Source organism: Melanaphis sacchari, unplaced genomic scaffold (genome assembly GCF_002803265.2).
Source record: "Melanaphis sacchari strain LSU unplaced genomic scaffold, SCAv2.0 Contig40_pilon_pilon, whole genome shotgun sequence".
NCBI classification, from domain to species: domain Eukaryota; kingdom Metazoa; phylum Arthropoda; class Insecta; order Hemiptera; family Aphididae; genus Melanaphis; species Melanaphis sacchari.
In genome coordinates, this window is record NW_020271264.1 from 657042 (window position 1) to 674540 (window position 17499).

The window sequence follows — 17499 nt, forward strand, 5'->3', positions numbered from 1 at the left end:
CTATTGCGATCATCGTTCATAAACATGATTATATTGATTAATAAACATATAATTATAGTAAAGATAAATAAGTAATAAAGATAAGTTAATAATTTAAACTACACGTTTTTCTCGTTTTTATTAGTCATGAAACCAACAATGCCAATCTATAGGTAAATATTGATGTTTATATTATATTTAAGTTATTTTTTGTACAAAATATGCATTTATTTACAATTTTTTGGCAGAATATGCATTTATTGATAAAAATTCCTAAATATGCAAAATAAAATTGAATATATCTGATTCTATGCCATATAAAACGAATTTATTATTGGGTTTGTAATGTGTACGACTAAAAGAAAAAATATGCAAAAGTCATAAACATCCTAACCCTAATAATTAATAAGAACATTGTGTTTTTTTATCAGAGTAATTTTGTATGTAAAATGCTATAGGTATATCTACAATTTATCTTATATTTGGTACTTAAAACAATTTGACTTTATTACATTCAAAAAAATTTTACTATTAACTAATTATTTTTCTCTCTAAAATTTCCCATTTTTATGCACCAAAATGTTTACTCTTTGTTTGAATGTACCTATATGATTCATGAAAATATTTTACTTCTAAATTTCAATCAATTGCATAGATTCATATAATAATGAAAATGAAACAAAATCGTAAAATTCCAACTTCTATGTAGTTATAATAATATTGATATAATTAGTATAATATATTAATATTATTGTAAATTATCATCATCATCATCATTATCGAGTTTTAACATGTAGATTTCACGCTAATATAAATAGTAAAACGGCTTATATTAATATATATATATGATTGTAAAAATTTAAGGCGGGCGGCTCAAATGATTAACGAAAATCGAAATTCAAATTACCACGCTTGGAGAATACTTAATTTAATGACGATGTCATATTAATTCATATATCATTATGATCATCCTACTTCTAAAATTTTATAAATATTATATAAGTAGGTACCTAAAATATATTTTGTAATATACCTTTATGTTTATCCATTTCAGAGTCCAGACTAAGCTTACATTATTATGACATATACATGTATATTATTATAGTGTATACTTACTGCATGAGTAACGATCGCTGAAACACGCGCGTTTAAATTTACGTTGCAAAATGCAAAGTCAGACTAGTTAGTGACGAGCGCACCTAAGGTACAATATTAATATAAATTATAATTTATAATACATATATTTATATTTATTACAATGTCAATCTATTATTATATTATACTTTCAATTGTATTAGAATTTGCAGTGTATTATTATATAACGTAGACAATGGACATTCGGCATTAATTCGGCCTATAGAACTGCACAGTAATCATAGAATTATAATAGTTACACGTCTTTAAATTTTGTGTAAATTGATCATAAATATAATATAGATAAAATGTTATTTTTAGTGAAATAATACTTATCACGATTGCTTGTTAATTTGACAAAAAAAGTGTTTTGCAGCATTTAAAAACAGAATTTGCTAGTATTATTTTATCCGTAAGACATAATATGACTATACCATAGCTGAATCTATATTGTTTATTCAACATTCATACCCTATTAGACAAAGGTCGTTAACTGTCTTTTAAACAATATTTAATAATTATGATGTGTGACCATTTTCGCTGTATGCCTAACTTGGAAATATTAGTTACACGGGTAAGTAGGCATATAATTTAATAAATGTTATCATACAAAGTTCAAGTTGTAATCTTTGTACAGACTACGCGTTAGTAGGTAACTATAATATAGTCGTATTACAGCTACAGGCGTACAGAGAGCAAGAAGTGCCTAAATACTTACCCATATCTATACTTAATAGTTACTTTATTAGTTTAATATTCAGCTAATAAGCTGCAATACCCGTTGGCCATTAGGTTACTCGATATAGCATACCTACACAAACTTATAGATTCATACCATAACGTTTTTATCGGTAATAACAGTCATTTATCATTATAATATTGTTATCTTACATTATAAAAAATTAGATTTACCAATGACCACGTGAAACTATAAAATGTTTAATACACAGATAAAATTGAATCTAGGATAAAAAAATCCACGGACAAAAAAGTCGTGATTAAAAAAACTATGAATTAATAAGACGTTGATTTATTTTTGTGCTATAAAACAATTCTAGACAATGTATTATTATTTATTTTTAAGTGTGTGATCGTTATTCAAAACGAATTACGAAAATATACAAAAATAATTCTATTAAACAAAAACAAACAATATAAATATTACTTTAATGATAATTAAAATAATCGTATAATGTAAACAATAGCTGTCAAATATTCATCGATTGTCTGTTGTATTAAATCATTACTACATATTTTTATATGGTTTTCTTGCATGTTTTCATAAGTTTTTATTTTTTGAAGTCTATCTGTTACAAATTGGGCTAATTTTGTTTCGTCAGAAAACAGCACTAATCTAATTTTTTTAGTTCATGTCCAAACAGAAGAGTGATTGAGGCATACTAATTTTGAAAAACGATGGTTCCACCTTTATTTAGTTATTGGTTCAATGTCCATTATCAAGGTGGTTTTATGTACATTCCATGTTGATAGAATGGATAGAATACCTATAATGATAAAAAAAAGTTGAAAGTGGGACGCATGTGACGAGATATTTTATATAGCTTAGTAATGTGTTTTTTATTCCGTAGCTTTTTTGTCCCATGGACTTTTTATTTTTTGTCAATGACCTTTTTTTCGTGGCTTTTTTTATTCTAATACGGATAAAAGTAATAACATAAAAATATAAACACATTTATTCGTCTGTAAAACATTAAGCAGCATGAATTTATACTTACCAATTCACTGCAACTTACACATAATATTGGAGATCGACTATTTAAAACAGAAAAATTACTTAGTAATTTAGATTAATAAAAACAATAATAAAGATAAATGTGGCCTATTGGCAATGGAAATGGGGTATTCATAATTATAATTATAAATAACTGATATATATATTTTAATTTGTGATTAGTGAATCACTGAAAGTTTTTTTCTCTAAATCAAACTTAATTTAGATATTAAATTGTATATTACATAATATTTAATTAATATAATAAATAGGTATTAGAGAACCTATATTATATTATTATTATTATTATTATTTTAAAATTAAATTCATACTTTGTAACATAATCTACTGTCTACTTTTATATCGTAATTAACATATTTAAAAAAAACTATAAGTAAAATATTATGTACTTAAATTATCTTCAAAGAGTACTCATATAATTCCACTTACTACCTAGTTCATAGTTGTTACTATTAAAATATTAAAATTGAATTAAACACTTAGTATTAAAACAGGCCAGTAGGTGGTATACATTTATAAAAACAATTTTTTCCTAATTAAAAAGTCCTTCAGACTTTAAGTACATTTCTAAATTATTTAAGCACTTATAGCTTAATTATTTTTAAAAGTATACCAATTCTTTATAGTCTATAGTATTTATATGCGAACATTTTTGGATTATAATGTTAGTATGGTTATGGGTACTTATGTATACCTATACGCCTAGGTTTAACAATTAAAAGTGTTTAATTAGTAATTAAATAAAAAGAATTCAACTTCATAGAATGCGTATTACATTGGCTATTTATCACAATTTAAAATAATTATAATGTACGGACAGACGGTATTTTTTACATTTTACCTTATTAATATTATAAACATAATATAATAAGTATTATGCAAGTATAAAAATACCTAATTTTAGATAAAGTAATAATCTATATGTATTATATTTTTAAAAATAATAATTTCAATTTTTAATTTTAAACTTTTAACAGTTTTATTTTAGTATAAGTAGTAAGCATATTATTAAATATTATTGTTATACAATGATACCTAAATTATATTCTGATTTGGTAAACAGGCAAATAGCAATTGTTGTGTTTCAGCTTAAAGTACCTAACAATTTGCTATCTAGACATTTAATAATATATATTAAATTATTTCAATATTATTCTTATTAATTGAATGTCATGATTTACGTTACTATCATTATAAAAAGGTATACTTAACACAATATTTTTTTATACATTATTAATAATATATTATCCAACAGTGATAATTAATATTAAAAAAGTTTAAATGAAGCGCTATCTAGCGGTTTTGTATTTATCGCCATGTTTCTATCTGTGATTATTTACTTCATAAAATATGATCATACATCATTAGATTTATATGCGTAAGATAGAGGTGACAATGCGGCATACAGCATTTTTCATCATAGCCACTGGATGATTCACGCTCGTAAATTATGGATTTCTATGATCACGGATTCACGTATATGCTGTCAATTATTGAAGTCGAGTTTTTCGTTAAGACTTTGAGAGGCATCTTACAGCAATATAATACACCACCAGATTACAGCTTCGTTGTGCTAATAATACTATTATACTAAAAGGAATACAGTATTTATTATTTACATATTATTTTAAAAAATTGCTGCTTATTTGAGTGACTTTTTTGACTTCAAGTCATCAATCCGGAAATTGTATGTTGTCCTTAAGGCCTAGCCTTTAATTTCCAACTATGTTCTATCATAGACGTATAAATTAATATGTTATTTTGGTTTATATTACGTATTTATCTTTTATTATGTATGATCTTTCATATCATTATATTCTACGCATCTATACTTACACTACAGTAGAATTTATCACACAATAGTTAAGTGGCTTAACTCTGTTCAAATATTGATTAAGAAGAATTAATCGATTAGACAACTAGATTAACAACACCAATGCGATGGATTATTTACAATTATTTGGATGTACACTGTTGTCACAAAAGACATTCATAATTTACAGCAAAATTATCTGTATCTATAAGTGTTTAAAATGTAAATCTCTTAATTCAATTTTGTATAGGTACTTCAAAAACTTGAGAATTCCATTAGTATTATTAGAAAAATAATTTACAATAAATTTTTAAAAAGGATTAAGGAATATAACAGCATTATCTGTGTTACCAATTTTTCATATTTTTGAAAATTAAATTTTAAACCACAATTTTTAATAGGTACTTCATTATTTTTATTTTTACAATTTTTAAAAATAGTGTACAAATTTATATAAAATAAAATTGAAAATTGCATTTTTGGATAATAAAAAACTTTATTCAGAATTTGAACTGATTTCATGATTTATTTTGTTTCAAACAATAAAATGTACTGATAGAACTTGTTTGACATGTTTCTATTTTAATCTACGAAGGGACAAAAGACTATAATTATAATTTACAAAATAATCATGGTTTTAATATTATTCTGAATTTCTGAATGCAGACTGAATGTAATATTGCGGTTTCAATTTTTATCGTGGTTCTCATTCTCTACTAGACACTATACTATATACATTATACCCACATGTGTTGTCAATTGTCATATAAATATACAACATAATAAATGTACGCTAAGCAGAACCGATTTTTGGCTTTAATATCAGAGTAAAGAACCCTATTAATGAAGTTAAAGATAAAATCATTACCTGAGCTTAGGCAAAATATAAATTATAAGTTAGAAATACACATCATCTTAATCTCCATTATCCTTAATCAACATCAAGTAATTTAGTTATGTATAGGGCTCGGATTTTGTAGCAAAATAAATCCTTAAAAAAGTAATAAAAAAAAACCATTTATTAAATATAATTCAAAAAAAAAACAAATTTAAATTTCACATAAAATTAAATATTAAAAAAATAATTTACGATCATATATTTGGTTAAGTTACTAACATTAAAACTCATCCTGTCGAGTGCTAATAAATAATAACGATTACAGAGAAATTATTTAGAGCACTATACCTCACTGATTGATATTTACCGGTCACTAAACTTTAAAGTATTAGTACTATAAAAATACGTATACGTATATAGATATAATTCAGATAATTTTAAAACTATACAATTTCAGCACAATAACGATAGTTATTTAATCAGTCACCCATTTATTACTGATTTTTTCACAAGTGTTATAATTTCTGGCAATAATAATACAGTATTTTTAGTTTAAGTATAAAATAAATAGAAATAAGTTAAATTTTCAAGAAAAATATGTAAAAATTAAGAAAAAAGAACCAAATAGGGAAAAAGCAATAAAAAATAGGTTTTGTAGAAAAAATCAAAAAAAGTTTACTTTATTGAAACCAGAACGATTTAAAATGTATTTATATAAGAGAATTATCTTTCTATCACACTTCCCCCAAAAAAAATATTTGCTACAAAATCCGAGCTTTAGTTGACTAGTTATGTATAATAAATAATAGTACCTATATGAATTGTATAATGTATATTATACCTATCAGTAAATAAATGATAATAACCTTCTATTAACACCGTGGTTTAACTATATAAACAATAATAATTATCAGTTATCACTATTTATTATCATCGTAGTATCGTATATTCGTACTATTGTAACTGAAATCTGATTTTGTTGTTCGTTAAGTATTAGCATTTAGCATAGAAATAGAATATTAAGTGGTATTAGCATTAATTATAGTTTATAGAATATAGTTAAAATATCTAGTATATTTTAAAATCTTAAATCAATGGTATTGGTTATACTACTCGTATAAGTTATATTGCTCGGTTACCTAAAAATAATATCCCACTTCTGCAAGTAACTCATAATGGCTAATCCAAAAGCTTTTTTACATGAATGGTGTGCAAAAAATAATTTGGAACCACAGTTTGAAATAAAACAAGCGGGTAAAATTTATTTAACTTTTTCTAACATTTTATATGTAATATTCATTAATAATTTAAATAAGAAAAAAATATTCATTAGTTGAAAAGTGTTCAATCTAATTTTATAGTTTGATCGTTTGCTATTATGTGCAGAATATAAACACATTTAATTTTGTAAACATTATTTATTGATGGATGAAATTATTTTTGTAATTACATAATGTTTATAGTAAATTTAGAGATATTGAATATTATATTCTAGGTACAAAGTTTAATCTACGGTTTATATGTGAAGTCACTGTAAGCGGACATAATTATGTTGGTGTAGGAAATTCAACTAATAAAAAAGATGCTCAAGGAAATGCATCAAAAGATTATATCTTATATTTGACACGGCAAGGATTAGTATCTATTAGTTCTATACCATCTGTAAGTTTATTAATAATACTTACGTAACTTATTGATATACTTAAATATGGGTTTTATTAGAATTTTATTGCTGGACCTGCTTCAAATGATTCAATGGTTAAACCATCCCAAAGATTAATGAATAATATGCCACCAAAATCTGTATACCAACAAGGCCAAACTCCCAATATGCTTGGTGAGGCTTATCGACCAATTGGGAAAACAGATTTTCAATTTAAAGATTTTTTAAATGATGAAAGTAAAGTTGAAGAGGTGAAATAATTTATATTTTTAATTATAATTATTTGTTAATATTTTTACATTTTTCAACTATATTAATAGGCAGAAAATTTAGATGTAAATGCTGCTGTGCATGGTAACTGGACAATTGATAATGCCAAATCACGTTTAAATCAATTTATTCAGTCCAATAAATTAAAAAACATTGATTACAAATATAGTTTCATGGGAAAGTAAGTAATATACTATTGTTATATGTCTCCTTTAATTTGTACTAATATTGTTTAATTTTATACAGATAAACATATTTATTCTTTAACTTAATTAAAAGATTTTGGCTAATGAATGTTTAAAAAAAAAAAAAAAAAATGTCACATAATAAATTATTTTGTATATAATAAAGTACAAATAATATCAATATTACCATTGATTGTAAATACTATAAGTACCTATTACTTCTTGTATTTATAACTAATCATAGTACTAATACTATCAAAATATTATGAATACATTATTGTTATGTAAAATAAATGGTAATTATTAATTATCGTAATTTCCTATAAAATTTCCAGTAACTCAACTCTATTATTGCAACTAATGATTTATACTGCATTATATTATTTTAAGACAGTTTTGTATCCACAAGTCAAAATTATATAATATAGCCCTACAAAACTTGAAGCATTTAAAATATAATATGTACAATGCTAACATACCAATTTTCAAAATATTTTTTGCTTTTTTTTTCAAATTGAATATTCTTATTTTAGATTCTGAGCAGGGCTATGTATTTATTTAACAATGATTTGTTTTTTTTCTTGCATAAAAAAATTAGTAGAAAAAATGTTAAATAATCAGGAAAAATATACTAACTATTATTATAGTTTTTATTTTATTATAAAAATAATAATTGTTTGGAAATGTAAAAGTTAGACCGTTTCCTCTCAAAATGGTTTTTACATTGTATAAAATGCTTTATCATTGAGTTTAAATTTAATACATCCACTACAGTGACTTATTCAACGATACGGTAAACTTGACTCATTTTGTATTGCAGAGCAGTTATCTACTTAACAGCTTTCTTGTTATTTTAAATAATTAGAATGTTAGTAAACTGACTAATATTATTCATATTTTTCAGGAGTTTTGTTGCTGAAATGTCAATATATGTAGCAAAACTTGGAAGAAGTAAATTATTGCTTAAAAATATAATACTTGTTTTTATATAGCTTATTTTTGAAATTATTTGATTTAGGTGTAACTGCTCGTGAAAGTGGTTCAAACAAACAATCAGCATCTAAAAGTTGTGCCCTTTCTTTAATTCGTCAACTATATCATTTAGGTGTTATAGAACCATTCTCAGGATCTTTGAAAAAAACAGTTTTAAACGTAGTAGAACCATATGAAGTTAATGTTGATCCTTTGATGTTAAACAAAGTATATGATATACTGCAAGATTTTAATATTGAACCTGTAATTAAAGTATGTTATCTAGCTTAAGACAATTATGTTTATTACAATTATGTTTATTATTATGTATGTTTACTTTTCAAAGAATGATACTGTTATTGAACCTGAAACTACAATTTCATTAATTTCTAATCAAGTACTTGCAGAATTTAATGAGTCAAAACCTATTAGAGTAACAGGAGTTATTCCGTGGTCACCACCTCAACCAAATTGGAATCCTTGGTTAGCTATAAATATTGATGAAGGTCCTTTAGCTACTGTAAGTTAAAATTGAAAATTTTTGGTATTTCTCAAACATTTAATTTTTAAAATTATCAAGTTACATACTATTATTATTTATATTTATATCCTGTATAAATATATTTAAAAAAATGTATTATAAAATTATGTTTTAGTAAGCAAAAAGTAATGATAGTAATGAACTAATATGCTATTATAAAAATTAGTATTTAGCTAGGAAATATGTTAATCATTTTTTTAAAAATACATATTGATATTTACAGGCTACTTTAGATCAAATAAGTGAAGAATTAACTAAAGATTCCATTTTTAAATTAAATTCTTCAGAAGATTTAAAAGAAAGTATTTTAATGCGTACTAAACTTCCAGTATATGCAAATAAAAATGATATATTAGATTTAATAAAAAAAAACTCAATAGTTATTATTCAAGGGAGTACTGGTTGTGGTAAAACTACTCAAGTTAGTTTTGATTTTTCCTTGAAAATATTTTGTTTTCATAATTGACTCTTATGTAATATTACCTATATATATTACTGTAACATAATTTGGTATTTTAGGTGTGTCAATTTATACTTGACGAATTTCTGAAAAATAACCAAGGGGCATACTGCAATATAATTTGTACACAACCTAGAAAAATATCAGCCATCTCTGTTGCTGATAGAGTGGCATTTGAAAGAAAAGAAGATATAGGTTCTAGTGTTGGTTATAGTGTTAGATTTGATAGCATATTTCCGAGACCTTATGGAGCAATTTTGTTCTGTACAGTTGGTAAATATATTTTTTTATGTACCTTTTTATGTTTAATTATAATTTAACAAAAATTGTTTAGGTGTATTGTTACGTAAATTGGAAAATGGCATGCGTGGCATATCACATATAATTGTTGATGAAATACATGAGCGTGATGTTAATAGTGACTTTCTCATGGTTGTACTCAAAGATATGATTTATAACTATCCTGATTTAAGAGTTATTTTTATGTCAGCCACTATAAATACTGATATGTTTTCTAAATACTTTAATTGTTGTCCTGTTATTGATGTAGAAGGGCGATGCTATCCTGTAAAGGGTAAGTCACTTATCCATGATATTGATCAAGAATATTATTTATATCTATTTCAATTTCAGAATATTTTCTTGAAGATATTGTTCAAATGTTAAACTATCAGCCAACTCCAGATATCAGAAAACGCAAGAATAAGGATAAAGATGAAGAATCTGTAATTGCTGCACAAGATCATGAGGAAAACTGTAATTTACTTGTATCTAATGACTATCCTCCTGACATTAGATCTAAAGTGGCAATGATTAGTGAAAAAGATGTTGATTTTGAAATTATTGAAGTATTTCTCAAATCTGAGCTAACAATAATTGTAATAATAACAGTTAATATAATTTATATTTTAGGCATTATTAACACATATTGAAGTAGAGATGAATACACCTGGAGCAGTTCTAATATTTTTACCTGGTTGGAATTTAATTTTTGCGCTACAAAAATATTTAACTCAGCAACAATATTTTGGTATGTTAAATTATTTTATTTCAATATAGAATACTTATTTTTTCTTTTTTAGCTTCATCAAAATTTTGCATTTTGCCACTTCATTCACAACTTCCTTGTGCAGATCAACGTAGAGTCTTTGAACCTGTACCACTTGGAGTACGAAAGGTAAAAAAAAAATTATGTAAATGTTTAAAATATTTATATTTTAATTGTATTATGACTGGTTGTACACATTAATTTCAACTGTCATTGATAAAATTAATAAGTTAATTTTTCCATGGAATGTAATTCTGTTCTTGAAGAGGTTTGAAAATACATTTAAGTTTTAAATTTTATCTAGTAATTAATTATTGTTGTGTAAAAGTTAATTTTTCTATAAAATTTATGATTGGTAGTTAGTATGTTGAAGCTCTATTATATTAATAAAAAAAATTAAATTGTATTAAAAAAAACTCAATATTTGATTTACTTTTGTATATATTAAATAATATTAATACCATTACAAATTAATATTCTAAATCATAATATTTTTGTCCAAAAAGATCAAAAACAGCAAATTAAAATTTTTTTGTGTTTTTATATTACAATTATGTATATTTAGTATTGCTTGAGTTTTTATATTTTATTTTACTTTAACCAAGATAACCTTTTTTGTGTAGTTTTTAAAATTTAATTAAATGTTATAAATTTGAATGAGTAACCGGTAAAATAATTTTAAATACATTTTGTCAGTTAATCCAAAAGTAATGAATTTAATTATTTTATAATTTATCAAAACAATTTGTATTTTTACTAGAAATGCTAAATAAAAGACAACATTTTATCATACATTATAGAAGTACATTAATTTAATTAAAATTATCTGTCGCAAAACATTTTATCATGATGGTGGAATGCAATTTTCAAAACTGGGACTTATTGCAATCCTAAGAATAGCTACATAGTATAAATCAAATTTACAATTGATTTAGTTGTATTTTAGACTATAAGAAAATTCAAAAGCCAACAATATTCAAACTCTAATTATAAATAATCTAATTCTATTTAAAATTTTAAATATTTTCCAGGTGATTCTGTCTACAAATATAGCTGAAACATCTATCACAATAAATGATGTGGTATTTGTTATTAATTATGGAAAAGCAAAGATAAAATTATTTACAGCACATAATAATATGACGCATTATGCTACAGTTTGGGCATCTAAGACAAACATGCAGCAAAGAAAAGGTCGAGCAGGTCGTGTTAAAGATGGTTTTTGTTTTCACTTATGCTCAAAGGTAATATTATATTTAAAAAAAAGAAAATAACTAATTTAAAATAAATAAATTTAATATGACGAAAACATGAATTATAATAATTGAATGTGATTTGAAATAAAATAAAATCATAGTATGACGTATGAATTTTTAAAAAAATCTGAAGTTATAAAAAATTATAATTGTTAAACATTTTTACTATGAGGAGATTTAAAGAAATTTTATTCATCTACCTATTAATTTGATTAATTAATACAAATTCTGGTACTTTTCATTATGTTTACTTTTTATGATTTAATTTGTTATTTTAAATACTAAATTTTAAAGGCACGTTATGATAAAATGGATGATCATATAACACCAGAAATTTTCCGTACACCTTTGCATGAAATAGCTTTATCTATTAAGTTGTTACGACTTGGAGATATTGGACAATTTCTTAGCAAGGCTATTGAGCCTCCTCCTATTGACGCTGTTATTGAAGCCCAAGTGATGCTTAAAGGTAAAAAGCTGCTACTGCGATGTTCAAGTAAATAATAAGAAAATGATTGATTCTTTGATGCAAACTCAATTAATCAATAAAACAAATTGGTTTTACTGATTAATTATGTTTCTAAAATATACTTATACTAATAAATTATGAAGATTTACATTGAGTTGAATAATGTATTTCTTCGATTTGGATTGTAAACAACAAATTATACTGAGGAACTGTATTTTATTTGAATATCATAGTAAGCAGCAATTTGAGTTACTTAAAATATCATGATTTTTGTTTTTATTTATTGTTTAAAATTTATATCAACATTGTAGGTAATTTAAAATCATCATAAATAATAACTGATGAAAATAATTATATAATAATTATTATTTATTTATTTTTTAATGAAAATCTTGTTTTATCAAGACTTTCTATAAATACTTTTAAAAAAATTTAAGCTTATTGCATTTTTAAAACTTTTATTTATTAATTTGAAATTCTAATTACTTAATACCTTATGTGAAAAATGTTTTGTTGTATAAATGTTTCTGAGTAATTTATTATAGTTCTATATATATGTATATATTTTATGTTCAAACCATTTAGAAATGAAATGTCTTGGAATAAATGAAGAGTTGACTCCACTTGGTCGTATTTTAGCAAAATTACCAATTGAACCACAGATTGGTCGCATGATGGTGCTAGGAAATATCTTAATGCTAGGGGATGCTTTAGCTATTATAGCTGCTATCTGTTCAAACATGACAGATATATTTGTGTTTGGTAATTAATTTTTTATATGTATAGTAATTTTTTTTAAATTTATATTTATTCATTTATATTTATGTTTGTAGATCATAGAATGACACCAGCTCAGCGAGCTTTTTCTGGTAACCGTTGTTCTGATCATTTGACTGTACTGAATGCTTTCCATCAATGGCAATCTTTACTTTATCGTAATATTGATACAACAGAATTCTGTGAACGTAAAATGTTATCGCAACCATCATTGACTACAACAGCAGATGTTACGGTACCTACTTCTACTATTTCAAGTCATTTAATTTATTTTAATATATTCAAAACAATACTTGTACATTTATAATATTTAAACTTCATTCAACCACCAGGAACAACTAAAAGATCTATTTATTAAAATTGGATTTCCTGAAATATGTTTCGAAAGGCAGAAATTTGATTTTGGAAAAACTGGAATGTACAACGATCCAATATTAGATTTAATATCTGCCATTTTAACAATGGGATTTTATCCTAACGTCTGTTATCATAAAGAAAAACGAAAGGTAATTTTTCTAAATATTTACAAACAAAAATTTAATCATTATAATATAAAATGTATATTTATATAGAAATTGTTTAAGTTTTGGAACTAAAAATTTAAAAAAAAAAATTTATTATTGTTATTGTTATTTTTTTTTTTTTTTGGAATTTATTAAATTTTCCAATTTCTTTTTAGAAGACATCGGCAGTAACTGTTTTTAACTTAAAAACATGTCATGTATCTTTTCACCGTTTTATTTTGATAATTGTGTTTTTAAGACTATATATAACTGGTGTTTTTTTGATTTAGAATTAAGTTTAAAGAGATAAATTTAGTTGCATTTTAAATATTTTGAAAATATTTATTAATAGTGGTTTTTTTTATTTCAATGACTAATAAACAATAAATATAATGCTTTTATTTTTAAATGTATTTATCTTGTAAATAATACACAGTAAAGTATAGCAATTTTATTCCATCCAATTAATATACTGTATTGGTTTGAATTAAGAACATATGATAATATGAACTATATATTTAATGAAGTATATTAATATAATATATTCTGGATTTATATTTAGGTTTACACAACAGAAGGAAAGGCTGCACTAATTCATAAGACTTCTGTTAATTGTAATAATGTCATGGCAGGTTCTTTCCCATCACCATTTTTTGTATTTGCAGAGAAGGTAAGATTTAGCATAAATTAACCTTGTTAAAATTGAATTACCTGATATAATATAATAATTAGCTTTCTATTTGCTCATATTGCTTGAATAAAAGACTTGGGAACCCACTACACGTCATCCATTTTATTTTGTAGACACATAAACTACATGGTATCGTATGTAGTTAAAATACTTGGATTTATTAAACATAACATTAATTTTTTCTTTTCTCTTAATTGTCTTAGTTCTTATTTGGTCTATTCTTGAGTTTGGTTTTATAGTGTGGCATCCATATCTTACAAAAGACCAAATTAGATTGAAATGTACAAAACCGATTACTTTCCTTTGTAGCAGATAGATTCAAAATCAATGTGCCTACTCGTAATTACAGTTAATTGTGGAATTTACTTAATACCCTTCCTTTTTTCTCAACGCACTTTTACAAATAACTACTTTTTATTTGTTCTCCTATGCAACACATAACCAAATTCAGTTCTATGTTCTACTATATTATAGCCTATGGTTTTAATGATCTTTGTAGGATGCTACATAGTGCTAATAGTATTATACTTTAATTATAACTTGATCCTTAGATTTTTTTTCAATTATCTTCTTCATTTAGCTCACACACACATTTAATTGTATATTGTAATAATAATTTACTTTTATGTATATTTTTCAATTGCTGCTTAGCGTTTAATATAATAAATAGATAAATAAATTAAATAAACCATTACTAATAGTCTTTCATCTATTAAAATTATGGTATGGTTTACATTTAAGAAGTTTAAGGAGCTAAAATAATAATTTATGTGGAACATTATATGAAAATTGTATAAAATAATTTATTTTTTCCATTTTAGGTACGTACTAGAGCTGTATCTTGTAAGCAAATGACCATGGTAACTCCTATTCATCTTCTATTGTTTGGTGCTCGCAAAATTGAATACACAAAAGAATTTGTCCAATTAGATAATTGGTATGTACTGGTGATTAATTAAAAAAAAGAATCAAATATATAAAGAAATTTAAAAAAAAATATTGTTTTCAATTTCTTTGAAAATAATATTATATTCAACATTATGAATATTTTAAAATGTATAATGTAATTTAATAAAGTTTTGAATTACTTTGTGCTTATAGGATAACTTTAAAAATGGATGTTAAAGCTGCTTCTGCTATTGTAGCTTTAAGACCAGCTATTGAAAGTATAATTGTACACATATCTGAAGATCCAGAATCAATTACAATGTTAAGTGAAAGAGATATTAAGCTTATAAATGTTATAAAAGAACTATGTAATTTTAACTGTGGTAGATACAATCTTTCTCCAATATCATTTGATCAAGGGTAATTATAACAATTTTAAATTTATTAATCAAATAAAATATGTACAACTTATTTTTAAATATAGTGATAGACCTAATTACAAAAGACAGTTTAACCAAACATCTAATGAAAGTTGTGATACTTCATATGGCAAAGTACAACATATTAATAGTTCTAATCCAAGTTATAATAATTATCAAAGAGGTGGTAGAGGAGGTTATAATCAAGGAAGTGGTTACCGTGGAAGTCCTTCGTCATTTGGTAATAGATATAACCAAAGAGGTTATCAAGGGGGTGGTCGTTTTGTAAGAGGTATGTAACATTTTAGTTTATAATTTTAGTTAGGTTTTATGTTTTATCATACATTTAAATACATTTATTTTTAATAAATTATAAACTGTTTTAAATTTTTTAAATTTGAATACATTTTATTCATGTTTATACTCTATTCATATTTAAAAGTAACCAGTTTTTGTTGGTGGCACGCAGATTACATACATAACTGTTATACTTTATATTTAATCACTTACCAATAATATAAACATAGAGCGATACCACACCCATGTGCAGAAATCGGTCGTCTGGATCGTTTCTTAACATGAACGGAGTAATAATAATTAATAATAAGTAATTATATTTAATTTGAGTTACTATAATTGTTTATTTAGTATACACATTTGACGACAAACTTTAATCAAATTTTTTAGTTGTTAATCTTAACATACTTCTTTTTTTGATCTTTGATCATTGATATCATCTATAAAAAATTGAGATCATCTATCATATTTTTTATGCGTGTATAATTTGTCAAAGTATTATTACATATGCAATAAACATTTATATAATGTATATTCATAAAGAATTCTAAAAATTGAAGTTCTATGGCTGGATTGTAACGTAGTGAAACTAGGAAATCCTTATTTCTTGAAATGATGTTGTAAGGGAAATGTATCATTTTACACTACTTGATATTGTCAATAGTAGAAATTCTTATCTTCTAAAATAAAGATATAATTAATTTTACATACAATTTTTCTCAAATTATAATATAAAGGCAATTTATTTTATATTATATGTCATAAATCGTGATTACAGGATTATCATAATATAATTTTTTTCAAATAAATTAAATCACCTTTTTTTTATAACAAACTAATATGTACTTATTATTATTTAACAATATAGGTCCCTTGATTTGTTCCTAACCTATAAAATGTGTTTTATGACTTGTGTAAAAACAGTTAGGTTATAGTTTTGATTTTGTTGAATAAATTGTTTTGTTCTCCACCCTAGTTTTTTTCAAAGGTATATTGAAATTCTATTCTAACAATTGTTTGGGAATTTTGACATTTGTTTAATCACTAACCACTATTAGTGTAAACACACACGTAAAACGCATAAAATATAACTAACATTAATATTATTTTTTATTTATAAATTTAAAATATCATATTACTAGTAACTAGTAGTTATTACTAGTTATTACTATTCATAATTCCATATCAATAAAAATAATATTATATAATTATGTCTGGTATATATTATATATTTTTTTTAATTGAGCATTAATGATTAATTTAATATAATATATTAATTATATTATACATTTAACTTAACACTATTAGAGTTAGACTTATTTTTAAATTAATTCTAAGGAATAAAAACTTATGAGTACTTTTTATTTTTAGGACGAGGTTTCAGAGGATATAGCGGTGATGCAAACTTTAGAAGAGGTTACTAAATCAGATGGTATAATACATTTTTTCTTATTTAAGTCAATATTTAAATTTGTTTTTCTTCCATCATGATAATGTTTATATTATTATTTTAACTACACAAATAATTTATCATTATTTAAGT

General features: G+C 24.0%; 1 protein-coding gene across 1 annotated transcript; it reads left to right on the forward strand.

Annotated features, from left to right (window-relative positions):
- The first annotated feature begins 6692 nt into the window (after positions 1-6692).
- On the forward strand, positions 6693-17464 carry LOC112597329 (dosage compensation regulator). The gene is made up of 23 exons (XM_025343326.1): positions 6693-6771; positions 7013-7179; positions 7240-7431; positions 7501-7631; positions 8540-8586; positions 8654-8880; positions 8954-9127; positions 9372-9569; positions 9668-9881; positions 9943-10182; positions 10242-10456; positions 10521-10638; positions 10691-10785; positions 11688-11900; positions 12207-12381; positions 12967-13143; positions 13215-13393; positions 13491-13664; positions 14224-14331; positions 15174-15289; positions 15454-15660; positions 15725-15951; positions 17328-17464. Exons 1-23 carry the CDS (start codon positions 6693-6695, stop codon positions 17378-17380), a joined length of 3726 nt encoding a protein of 1241 aa, XP_025199111.1. The 3' UTR covers positions 17381-17464.
- The last annotated feature ends 35 nt before the right edge of the window (positions 17465-17499 follow it).

Coding starts and splice junctions, on each gene's coding strand:
- LOC112597329 (XM_025343326.1), top strand. CDS start 6,693: ATGGCTAATCCAAAAGCTTTTTTACATGAATGGTGTGCAAAAAATAAT. Junction 10,639..10,690: donor AACTCAGCAACAATATTTTG/GTATGTTAAATT, acceptor TTTCTTTTTTAG/CTTCATCAAAATTTTGCATT. Junction 15,661..15,724: donor CCAATATCATTTGATCAAGG/GTAATTATAACA, acceptor TTTTAAATATAG/TGATAGACCTAATTACAAAA.